Raw genomic sequence first — 13,653 nt, 5'->3', positions numbered from 1 at the left:
CTTACTCGCCTGATCTTGCACCTGCTGGTTTCGGCGTGTTCCCTATTCTCCAGAAGGATCTCCGCTTTAAACTTTTGTTAACAATTGAAGATATAAAAGCTAATGCAGCAGCCGTTCTGTCCGTGTGAAAGACGCGTTTCAGAAATGCTTCCAGGAATGGCAGGGATACTGGTACCAGTCTGTCTGTGCAGAACGTGTGTACCCATTCAGAAGGAACACGTCATACGTCATATGGATAAATTTCGTGATCGAATTCCGAGAATTTTATGATAACATATTGTTTGTTTGTATAAGTCCCCTTTGTGCACAGATAGGCTAATCGAGATTGGACCTACAGTTTAGAGTGGGATTTCTTGCCACTATGAGCCTCCAACGGGGATCGAACACGGAGTCCCATCATAAAAGGCGAAGTAGTTGAGGGTGATATCAACTCGTGTCATGAATGTAGAAGGAATATCTGAAGACAAATTGGTGAAGAAAATGCATAAAAGCGAGACCAGGAAGGAATGAAGAGGTAGATCGAGGTTGGGGAAAAGATTAGTGGGGGGGGGGGGGTTCTTGGGAGCCAGACACGTTTGGTATACTCATATATAGAAATACCATATAATAATGCCTATTTTTGCTAAAAGATCATTTAGTTAGCTTAGGGGACGTTGAAGGGGTGGACTGGGGTGTTCGCCCCTTGCCCCCCTTTTGCTGCTGTCACTACTACCAAAACATACTGACGTCCGTCTGGCCATAGCTGGTATGCCTGAAATTTACCTCACCCAGATACAAGATACACGCGTAAGGAGATGATAATTATGTATAAAAGAAAGATTGAAAATCAGGAAGAGGAAATTTAGTAATCAGTCCAGTCAGGAAATATTAATGGAATGCTTATGTCAGTTATTGCCGAGTTGAATTTACTGAAGAGGAAGCAGGAAATGGGTGAGTAGGAAGGATGACACCTGAATTCCTGGGGATTGTTATGTGGAAAGAGAGGAGAATAAATAGTTGGGGGAAAAGAGTGAAAAGGGGGGGGGGATTCAAACGTGACACGTTGGTGAAGCAGGAATTGGGGATTGTCTCCGGAGTTCCGAGGAGATTCACGGCTATCGCTGAGGCGGGTAAGAATCCTCACTCTCATATACAAATATGTGCCGGGTCCAACCATGACAATGTAAAATGCATTTGAGTGTGCGAGTTCTTTAAAGTTATTTTACGATAAAGTTATGTTTTCACCTCTCTCAGCTCAGGCTATGAAGGCTTACCATTATTCATTATTAATGTGTAAATAGGATAGAGCTTACACAGCCCCAGAAAATCGATCCCAGTACCGAGAGTATGTTACCCAAGGAGGCTAGCCGGTCTTTTCAACCTTTTAATTTATTTTTTTCAGTATGAAAGGAAATGAAAAGAATTGAAACGTGGTTTAGCCGTCGGATTTCATTTATTTCTTCGTCAAATAGAATGAAACCTAAAGTAAATTATATTTATTATAAGGCAAACGTATGGAATTTTCATTTTTCATTCGTATAAGAACGAAAGAAAATGGAAATGAACAGTGGCGTGGCGTGACTTTTTCAAAAGTGTTACCAGCCATCAGAAGTTATCATCTCCACCCTACCGCCCCCCCCCCCCAAACATGCTTTTGATCTGGATTTTTTTTCCCCGCTCAATGATTTATTTAGCCACAATCATTCCTAGAAAGAACTACCACTCATGAGAGAGTTACCGCGAAAATCCAGTGAATAGTAGTCGAGCCTTGTCAACAATCTCTGTTCCTTTGCAAAGAGGTGGAAATGGGAAGAAGAACCACACATTCGGGTCAGTTTGACGTTTCTGCATTGAGCGGACGACATAATTCCCCTCCTCCAGCGGTGGAAGGGAAGTCCAGATGTACTTACTTCTGTTGCCAACTTAGTCTTTTGGAGCAAGGTTTGTCCAAATCACGAATCGCATCAAGTACTTATCTTTTCGTCTATTTCTAAACGGTCTCAGTTGTAGTTAAATCCAGCTTTGGTTTTGCAGTCTAGCTCTTGTTGCTTCAGAGAAATAGTATCCCCGTTTTAGGCGTGAATTAGCTCTTTTCTTGAAATCCAATGTGACAACACTTGCTGATCCGGTAGGCCGCAGCGGCAACAGGGCCCCTAAACAGGGATATAAATAACCCCCGAGCACACTTGCCTCCAAGTCTTTCCCCGCTGTTCCCTTGCATTGGCGGGCGCCCTTTCCTCTTGTTGCCTCTTGAGGGTAGCTGAACGCCCTGCCTCTTCGCTTTTGTCGGCTGCAGAAAAAATGTCCTCTGCAATATACACTCAACTGCAACGCTGTCGGTTAACTTATTTAACAATGTTGTTATTTTATTGACAAAAAAAACTTTTTAATTTCTTTACATTTTGCTGTTACCTGCGGTAACACCGGTTACATGCACGCCACGCCTCTGGAAATGAGAGATTCAAGATACAAATTAAATCTAGGGAAATTCCTATGTAAATTTTTCAATGTGTAAATCAGTTTTAATTTGCAAGTAAATTCAATCCCTTTTTAATATACAGGGTGCTCGGAAATTCCCATTACAAACTCCTAGGGCTAGTAGAGGGGACTGAGTAGACAATATTTGGAAAAGGAATCCATGTCCGGAATATGTTGGTATGCAACCGGGTAGGCAGTACATGACGTCAGACCTGATGACCTAAAGTGTAATCATTTATAACAACCATGTCAAATGAGGTGTTACGTAAGGTACAGAAGTGAATGACGTGTGACTCAGTCCATAATACAAACAAATTTATTTGGTAACAATGCCAAGGAAACAAAAAAGAAACGTACTATCATTGATCACAATACTACCTGTGTCGACAGTGGAACGCAATAATTTGTTTCTGTCTTCTGCACTGGATGTGTCGCATACGGCACTGTTCAACTACAACAGTGGCTCGATGTGAGGACCAACAACGTCGTTGCACACATTGTATCGACAAATCATGTTCCGGTACACTCGATCCATCACACCTGGTGTCCCGTCAATGTCTTGTGCAGCGACCATAACTCGTGCCAGCAGTTCGTCCTCTGTCGCTACAGGAGTCTCGTACACCATACTCTTCATACGATACGACCCAACAAGAAAGAGTCCAATGGTGTTAAATCCGGCGATCGTGGGGGCCACGCGGTTGGACCACCTCGGCCTATCCATCTTTGCCAGAATCTTCGGTTAAGATGTCTCCGAACGTCACGTGTAAAGTGAGGCGGTGCGCCATCGTGCTGAAACCAGAGTTCCTGGCGGACGTTCAATGGCACAGCATCCAAGAACAGGGCCAATACTTCCTGTAGGAAAATCAAGTACGCGGCACCCGTTAGCCTGGCTGCAAGAAGGTACGGCCCGATCACATGACCGTCCAGAATACCTGCCCACATTGATAGCCAATCTGTGCTGGAATCCCCGGACATGCGTCGCATGAGGATTTTCGTCTGCCCAGACATGGCTGTTTCGAGAATTGATAACACACTCCCTACTGAATTTACATTCATCTGTGAACAGAACTCGACGTGGAAACTGGGGCTCGTCGATGCAGCTGTGGATTTGTATAGCAATATCAAGTAATGCAGGTCTTGTCCCTGAAATTGAGGATGTAATATCAGCACTAGAGCTACAAAAAGGCAATAACTTACCTTGGATTTTCTCTGATGATTGGTGGAGCAATTGGAAATGTAGTTGACAGGGTCGGCAAAATTCTCATCGACCGTGCGACAAAATTCCTCGACGCAACAGTGCAGAAGTTAACGAATGGTACAAAATCGGCTGGTCTCAAAGCCTGTACCCTTTGGTGGTGGTAAGGATGTAGTTGTTGCTCATGCAGAACCTCCCACACGATACTGCGAGAAACAGCCATTGCACGCGCAATTGTTCGCGTACTTGTTGACGGGTCCTGTTCAACGTGGTGCAGTAGAGCCTCTTCTTATTGCTTGTAGCACAAGCATTACACTCGTATGCAATTTAAACTTCCTCACAGACAGCGTAAGAGGCCCATTCGTCTCAAAATGCAGAAAACATTTGTTAAAATACTGCAACCATCTCCCAACATTGATAGTGAACAGTTGGGACGATTAAAAATTTGTCTAAAATCGGCACATTCAATAAGAATATGCCGAACACTTAAAATAACGTTACATATGAGAGGGTCTGGTAGTGCGACCAAGCCTCGTCCATATATATATGTGGAGCACTGGCGTACGCTGAGGGGGGGGGGGGTCGAAAGGAGCTACAGCCCCCCGAAATTTTTAGAAAATCAAAAAAACAATTGAAATCAATAAAGAAGTCGGGAAAATTCCAAAACGAAGGTTGAAGCCAGTGGCGGCGATTGGGTTCCAAAACTGCGGAGGATAAGGTTTAACATAGTGCGGGGGGAAAAGTGGTAAAAAGTGGGCGACAACTGCCCCCCCCTCCCCTAATCGCTGGTTTAAGCCCATATCTCATGAAAATAAGAAAACACCATCAGAGCATCACCGAAATTTATTCACGACGATGTATATGATCCAAGCGCCATCACTGGAGGTTTTATCGTGAGGAGCACGTGTCATTCATAACCAGAGGTTTGATGGTTCAAACGCATGTTTGTTCGCTACTTTCATGTGAGAAATTTCTGATTATCCATTCCATCACATTCAATATGAGCCCAGAACTAAGTTATACGTTTCGGAATTATCCCCTTTTTAAAATAACCAAAGATTCTAAAAAATACAGAAATAACATTTACTTATGTAAACTTTCCATTAAGAAACATGAATTCCGTGTGTGCTATTCCAAAATAGATTTTCCCATTCCCCGACATCATATATACATATAGTTATATATACTGTATATATATATAAAGTGAAAGAGGCGAGAGGAAACACTCACCGGACGCAGAAAAACTTCAAATTTCCGTGATGGTATGTCACATCGACAAGCCTGGCGAAAGAACCACCTATATATTTTCTGTGGCACTGTCAACACTTTTTTTCGGGACCTGGAAACACTGCAGATCACGCTTGCTCTTCGTTTTTGTCACCAAGTTCTACAACGTCTCTCTACTCCTGAAGATGTGACATACCAGCACGAAAATTTGAAGTTTTTCTGCGTCCGGTGAGTGTTTCCTCTCTCCTGTTTCACTTTTTATTTAGCCCTTGTGGCCCTCCTTCCTTTTATATATATATATTGTTGAATTTTGTACCCCACAAATGAAATACGTATCTCTTTCTCTGCCAATGAACGCAGTTATGCACCATCCAATTTTATAAGTCCCTGGGTGCGCCAGTGATGTGGAGTGAGAGCGTACGTAAGCTGCTGGTGTGAACCTTCTCCTGACTCTCGTTCAAACTCAAAAGAAACCCATCCGTCTTAGACTTTTCCAAAGAGAAACTCACCACTCCCCTGTTGACTTTTACTCCATTGCTTCCTTTCTTCGATCCCCGCGGTGGGCCCCTCCCAACAAAGGGACATTTGAATTTCATCGAGTCTCGCTCCGGACATTATAAAACACGGAAGCCACTTTCGTATTCCTTAAGGCAGAGCAACTCCCAACATTGGTATTATGCGATTCATGTCGCTAATAAATAATGAAACGCACAGAAATTTCAAACGGCGACTTCCCAAAAGAGAAAGCGAAATAAGAAATGTTTTCGGGGACGGACGAAGGGAACATCGGCAAATCATGAATAAAATATAATCACGATAAACCCCTTTCGGTCTTTCTCAAAACTGTCCTTGGGTGCTTGCTTAGGGGCTGATTTTTCAAACCTTTAAGTTACCCCCTCTGTTATCAAAAATTCTTATGTACACATAACGTTGAATATTCCTCGCGATGAGTTATTGCTGATGCAGTAAGGGTTCTGAAACAGATTTCAATAAATTTGCCATTCGTCGTCCAATAACTGGAAGATGCCACCGACTTATGCTGTTTCAGAAAGGGGGTCCTCCGAGGGAGGGTTTCAACGTTCCTCAGGAATATTCGTTCATACAGATTGTGTAGCATCATGTAGATTTAATGAATAATAACATTGCTATGGAACTACAAACGGACATCCTCGTCGAGTGGTGCAACCAGAACAATTTTAAACTTTATTTTAGCAAATGTAGACTTATGACATTTACTCGCAAGAAAACTTCATACACACGTGCGCACACACACACACACACACACACACACATACATACAATCAGTGATTGATTATATACCTGAAAGAGCGAAAAGCTAAAGACGTCTGGTAGATGTTCAGTTAGAAGAATAGATCTGTGTACAAAAGCACATGGTATGGTAGTTGAGGGTATAGAAATATACTTAAATTCAACGCTGAAATTCAAACTTACTTTAAAAGTAAGTGAAGGACGAAAACTATGTCAACAACAGTTTATGTAAATACTATTTAACAGTTCCTTCTTTTTTCTATTTTTGTACTTTTGCATTATTTCTATTCTATTGTCACTTTGTCTATTTTTATTACTTTCGTATATTGCGTAAGATTTAATGTAATATGTAGGACGCTATAAATTGGAACTTTCCTGCAGTGTCACATTTTTAAAATAAGATTTAATGTCGGTAAATGCCCTGGAAAATTTTGCTTTGCTCTTGATCTAGCTAATGCACATATTAAAAGCGAGTCTAAAGGCTGATGTAACAGAGAAAGCTCCGCCCACTCAACGCTACTGAACGTTAAGACATGCGCAGTAGGTCACTACGCATCCTTACACCTAGCAAGATAAGTATAGGCCAGCTGACTAGCTTCACGATTGAATCGATAGACGTTCAGAACATGGTTGCTACTCTGTAGTAGCACCGTGTCCTTCAAGCGGGAAATGCCTGAGGCGTAGGGAAAATGTTTGTTTTCTTTAGGCACAACGTAAAGACAACCAGCCACACAGATGAAAGAGCTTCTTGAGATCAGATACCTTTGAATATCTATGTTCACCTAATTAGGCCTCTATCTGACATTGGTTGAATGCATTCCTCGGCTGGGTCCATGAATAAACAATTCCCAACGGATGATAGCTGTGCAGCAGAATGTTTATTCAGCGTACTTTTTAACCGAACAGCGAACAGGAACTATTTAAGTATTCAATGCATCCATCATATCATAGCGCTTCAATGGACAATGGCGATTGTGGGGTATACGCGGTATTCAGAGACCCGGCCTTAAATCAACAGGCGCTTATTTTTAGGATGAGAATGGTATCCGATGGGGGTCTGTAGGATTGGTTTGAGATTCAAAACGCCCAATTCTAATTAGTTTAGCGGAATGGGTTGGCTGAACTACGCATAGAGCACGAAATCGTTGTGCAATCTGATTTCATTTGCGTCTCTCGTATGTACGACCATATTTATGAGGGTATTTTTTTTCCCCGCATGTCTTCTACAAACAGATTCACTTCATTGAACTTTTAGCTGTTATGGGGACGTTCTACAGTATGTATAAATACATATTTTATCTTGGCGTTGATACAGGCTTACTTGTTTTTGGTTGCAACAACGTGATGCTTGAAACGAGCGAGTGAATTGGTTTATTTTACATCACTTTTCTTGCAATTTTGTCTAATCGCGAAAATGAGGATGAATGGTCCTTTACAGACTCATCCTTTAACCTAGGTAAGGAGCTTTTAGTCCTCAGAGACAGATGTTGATTTTAGGTATGGTAAGGGGCTGGTCCCGTACACTCAGAAAACTAAATGCTTCATATCGATTGATGCACCAGAATGCATCGATTGATGCACTAAAGTGTGTTTTGTAGCTTCTTCAAAGAATCAGATTCACATTTGATGCATTTGGGAGCATTCTTGTATGTCTTGAAAGAAACACCAAAGTGCATCATTTGATTCAAGTGAGGATTTTTCAGTTGACATGCACTTTAATGCATCAGTTGATGCACCTTTTTGCATGTTTTTGGATGATGCACTTAAACGTTTGGTCTGACCTAATGGCTTTATGTAGCTCAGACGAAACGTTTAAGTGCATCATCAAAAAAGATGCATTCTCGTGCATCAAAACGCATCAAGGTGCATCAAAACGCATCAGCTGATGCATTAAAGTGCATCCCGACTGAAAGGAATCCTCACTTGAATCAAATGATGCACTTTGGTGTTTCTTTCACGAGATACAAAAATACACCAAAATGCATCAAATGTGAATCTGATTCCTTGAAAAAGCTACAAAACACACTTTAGTGCATCAATCGATGCATTCTGGTGCATCAATCGATATGATGCATTTAGTTCTCTGAGTGTGTAAAGTGACGTTTGGACATAGCCTAAGTACTGATGCACCTAATAATTTTATTTCAATCAATCAATCAATCTTTATGGAGCATATGAGGAGACCCTTTAGACGACACCAGAATGTCAACCTCTCTTCCACATAGTACAACCTGGACTGCATTTGCAGGCTAACGTGTCTCTGGCGTCTGGACTCACAGTCAGTATAATCTTATATGGGGCTCATGTTGATGTCCTGTCCATGCATATTTGTGATTGTCCTTTCTCTAATCTCATCTTATCATTTTTCATCCTCATATTCGCGATTAGCCAAAATTGGCAGAAAACAAAACTCTATATCCCACAGTTACCAATTTTGAAATTGGAAATTAATAAAACAGAGGTTTTGAGCAAATTTGTGCGTACCTTCAACTTAAGACACACGAAAATTTAAAAAAATCCCCTCGTTCCAAAATATTGCGCGACGGGTCCAACTGTATAAATCGTACCTTGTTGACGTGTAACTGGAATGTAACGTATAATTAGTAATTTCTGAAATCTACTACGTATTAACTACGTAAGACTAAGAGATGGCGCGATTTTTATGTATCTTCCAACGGTAGAAAAGTTAGATAAAATTTTGAGAATAAGTTTGTGTGAGTTTTACAATTATTGCTAATGCTAGTCTGTGAATAAGAAGGAGTATGGAGTATGGAGTTTAAACGACCGAGTAATAAAGTCAGTGTTTAAAAATTGTTCACATACATAGGTAGTGATAGTTATTTTTCGACATAAGATTACAATACCGGACCACTCTCCAATTTCTATAAAATTTTGCCCACTTACTAATTTCGGTGTCCTGATGACGTATCTGTAGTTCATATTTGGCGGTCCTTGTAAAAATTGTACATTTACGTGTAGAACTTGTAAAATAACCTTGCGATTTACTACGTTGATTGTCCATACACAGCAATTCGGAACCATCTTTCTTTCGCAATTCGTTAATGGTCTTCCTTTACGCACAACAATCTTGCAACCTTGAATATTGACGTCAGACAAGGAATGCCTACGAGGTTAGGTTAGGTTCCATTAGCATAAATGCAAAGAAAAATTATATTTTGGCTAAGAGAACTATACCTTGCCTTGCCTAACATGAAAAAGCTCTCTCCCGTGAAGTCAGAATACAATGTTGCTAAAGTGTTGTGCGATAAGTGACACCCATTCGGGGAAAATGGCGTGTTCCGTGGAGCTACTGTTCTTATGGTAGGGTTACGTTACGTTAAGAAAACACAGTTTATTTAGTTTTTTTCTCGATTTCCATACTCGACCGCCAATTATTACATGCAGATTGGTGATTAGGAGGTCTCAATTAGTGAGTAGGTGAAATTTCTTAGCAATTGGAGAGTGGTCCGGTATTGTAAACTCGTTACCTGTCATTAAATTGTCATTACATTAAAATGTAATTTTAATGGTGCAATTTTAAAAATATATTTATGTGACAGTTCACTCAACTGCTAATCATTATCTATATCTATGCACGATAAAAAAAAAAAAATTAAATAATAAACGGTTGACGGGAGTGGGGGGAGGACCAGAATGGAAATAGTGCAGAAAGTGGGGAACAAGGCTGAAGGGGAGATGCGAGTGGGTGAGGCAAAGCATTACGCGCTGCTGCAAACGTCTGGTAGCTGCAGCAGCATTTTCCCCTACATGCACTCACTTCCATTTTCACGTGTTCATTGGTCGAGTCCTATCTAGTAAACTACTTGCGCAGAAACTTGTTTTCGTTCGCTTGCTCCAGAGATTCCATGTACGTGCATTGTACACGAAGAAGTGAGAAAAAGAGAGAAAGTAATATAAATCAAAAATATTATATAAGAATGCGTAATAGTACACGAATAAGGATAATGGGGTGCAAAAAAGAAATGGACAAACAACACTAGCTGTTTTTATCAAGTTCGGCCAGTAGTACAATCAAATTAGGCCCTTTTGGGACCAAACCTGGACATTAAAAAGACGAAACCTGTTGGGAGGCGAGAATATCTTGTTAGCTGATATTCCTGAGTACTTGAATACAGATATTGCTCATCTAACAGTAGATTTTATGTTACGATTGGTTAAAGGCGTTCTGTGGAAGCAGAAAATTTAAATTACGCCTCTCACAAGTTATTTAAATCTTGCTTCCTCTTTACGGAATGTACAGTGAAATTATTTTCTTAACATTTCTACCTGCTATGCATTTGCAGCTTGGAAGCGAGCCTTTACTTCCGAAACATCCAATGAACAACAGAGCCGCTGACGTCATCACAACGCAGCACCTATCTGCTCACGCTCTAGGCTCGCTAGATAGACTCGCTGGGGATGTTCCGAAAGTAATTTGACTCTACCGAAAGTTTGTCAGACATTATCTATGTATGACCCCTTCATCATTGCAATATACCCTCACGTTACATACCCGGCAACTACCAACACAGCACACACTGCTCCATTATATCGAAAAGCATAAGACGTTGGTAAAGGAAGTCTTGTCCGGGCCTTTTGTTCGCATAGAGCAGAAGCGCAGGGTCAAAGCCTTACCAACACTGGATTTTCTCTTCTGGACAGTTGCCGTTAGGGAGTTACGACGTAGATAAACATTGGCTTCGTGGCAAGCATTGAAAAGGGAACCCTCAGTTTGAAACCCTGAGTTGTTATTGCAGGTGCAACCTAGTCCTTTACTCTTCGAGCCATGCCGGTTCCCTTTTCTAAGGACATGTCAATCATCGATTTAAGGTCTGGTCCGTGCTCAACCAAGAACCTTTGTTGGGAAGGTCACAATTATTGCGGTCCGCATTGTTGCACCATGATACGGTGTAGCATGAGTTTTTAGATGGGCAATTAATAGAATTTCTTAATTGTTTGGTTTTCTAGTCCACTGTGACCCCAGCGGGGGCTTTAGTGGGTGAGCAAGACGGGCTCCGGACTGGCGTGGAGTTAGAATTAACCTCGTATAAGATTATTGCTTTTGCTGTAAACGTGATTTTTAAAACTGAATATCAGAAACCTGTTTGATAATGTTTAGTAATATTTTAATACTATGAAAAGACCACATGAATTGAAACTGTTTGTAATTTAATCTTCAACAGCTTGTAACAGTAGGAGAAGAAAAAGAAGCCAGGTGGCAGCACTGTGGAGGCCAGCCAATGGACGATCGCTTATTCCAGAGACACTGTTGCCAGCTCCGTTCCTTGGTTATGGCTTGGGTTCTGCCACGTGTATCGCCAAGCCAATCCCTCGTCCGGCCGCCCCCGGTCCTGTGTTCGATCCGCACCTTCAATCTCTGCTTGCGTGCAGGCATCCGTACCTTACAGGTAAGACATTCAATGTTTCTCCTGGTTCTTTTTTTTCTTCTTCCAGTTTGTACTTTCTGAAAATTTTAGGGAATTTTTCCATGTCATGAAATACCAACTTTGTACTTTCTGATAATAATTCTATGGAATTGTGACATGTCTTGAAATTACGACTTTGTACTTTATGAAAATTTTAGGTAATTGTGACATGCCTTGAAATCCGGACTTTGTACTTTCTGAAAATTTTAGAGAATTGTGACATGCCTTGAAATCCCGACTTTATACTTTCTGAAAATTTTAGGGAATTGTGACATGCCTTGAAATTTTGACTTTGTACTTTCTGAAAATTTTAGGGAATCGTGACATGCAATGAAATCTCGTCTTCGTCCTTTCTGATAATTCTAGGGAATTGTGACATGCCTTGAAATCCCGACTTTATACTTTCTGAAAATTTTAGGGAATTGTGACATGCCTCGAAATTTTGACTTTGTACTTTCTGAAAATTTTAGGGAATCGTGACATGCAATGAAATCTCGTCTTCGTCCTTTCTGATAATTCTAGGGAATTGTGACATGCCTTGAAATCCCGACTTTATACTTTCTGAAAATTTTAGGGAATTGTGACATGCCTTGCAATTTTGACTTTGTACTTTTTGAAAATTTTAGGGAATTGTGACATGCCTTGAAATCTCGTCTTCGTCCTTTCTGAAAAGTTTAAAGAAATGTGACATGCCTTGAAATCGCGACAAGCTTTGTGAATTAAGCTGTCTGTACGCTATCCAATGAAACACGAACAACACATTGAATTTCACGCTTAAAGTAGGTGACGTCGGAGTACATATCTCGTTTCTTCTCGAATACGTGATTAACGTCGAAGAATTCCTCATTCGGAACGGTTCTAAATAAAGCCTTTCGTGTCGAACACTCGGCCAATTAGAGTACATGCTTTTGATATCGATTATCGAAAAATGCATCGAGATACAAAATGCTTATTTATTTCTATTTTGTAGTGAAGAAAAAGCGACGCAGAAAGTGTAAAGACAAGATTGTGTGGGGGTAGTGAGAAAGGAGAGGTATGATTTGAGTTGGTGTTTTAAGTCCACTTTATGCACAGTAAAGCTAATCGGGACTGGACCTACAGTTTAAAGTGGGATCCGAACCACTATGTGCCTCCACCGGGTACCGAACCCGGGCCCTCTTGATTACAAGGCGACGACGCTACCACTGCGCCATCGGGGAGGACCAGGAGAGGTATGTGTATAATATTTTGTGATCTTAAATTGTAGTTTAAATAACGAAATGATAAAAAACTACTTTACTACATACAGAATCTGTAGAGAGAAAATTTTGAGAAGTTATTTTTTGTCATTATGATCACACAGTTTCTCTGTGTCTCAGATTGCATGTTAAGTAAAATAGTAAATTGCTCCCTTGTGCTTTGCACCACGCCATGAAGGTGTATAGGGGGTGTGTAGTTAGGCCCCATACTTTCTTCATCACGGCCAAAGGTGGAGGTGATGTGATCAGCACCACACCCCGGCTAACTTTACCCCCAGAGTTTCCTCCAGGTACCTACCCACTTTATACGACGATGGGTGGGCGCCAGAGCAGCTTGAACAGGTGGAAAAAAATCCCGGTTCTCCCCAGCCGTGCCTCGAACCCAGGTCTTTCGCATGATAGTCAGACGCCATAACGACTTCTTTTTTAAAAATAAGTCTTTCACTCTTTCTCATTTATCAATTTTCTCTAAATTCTTTGTAAGCTCATTGGGACAAACACAAAAATTCACGTCCAAACCAGGATTCGAACCTGGGTACCTGGCATTGTAGCGCGCTGTGCGATTGTGCTACCGTGGCTGTCAGATTGTATGTTGACTGTAATATCGAGAGAATATATCAGACTTCTTTCGAATTACATACACCAACCTTCCTTTTGAAAGAAAATGTTAAGGCTAAACTATTTATTTATTTTTCTTACCGTGCACACTGCTACAGTGTGAAATTATTGTCATATTAATCTTTGATCGTGTACTGGTGCGGTTTTAGATCTTTGAAGATTCCAATAAGAACTTTGCAGCAGATTTCATTGGTCAATTTTGTTTTGATATGAATGTTCCATT

General features: G+C 40.9%; 1 protein-coding gene across 1 annotated transcript in view; it reads left to right on the top strand.

Moving 5' to 3' along the window:
- Positions 1-943: 943 nt before the first annotated feature.
- Positions 944-13,653, top strand: part of Dbx (homeobox protein Dbx) — a 77,245-nt gene continuing 64,535 nt past the window's right edge. Inside the window, exons 1-2 of the mRNA XM_083121489.1 lie at positions 944-1,109; positions 11,332-11,556. Of these exons, the coding sequence (XP_082977615.1) occupies positions 944-1,109; positions 11,332-11,556 (391 nt within the window). The remainder of the gene's footprint in view (positions 1,110-11,331; positions 11,557-13,653) is intronic.

Source organism: Lepisma saccharinum, chromosome 4 (genome assembly GCF_977018435.1).
Source record: "Lepisma saccharinum chromosome 4, izLepSacc3.1, whole genome shotgun sequence".
Classification (NCBI taxonomy): domain Eukaryota; kingdom Metazoa; phylum Arthropoda; class Insecta; order Zygentoma; family Lepismatidae; genus Lepisma; species Lepisma saccharinum.
The sequence above is the reverse complement of the archived record's forward strand: the minus strand, read 5'-3'. Positions and strand labels throughout refer to the sequence as shown.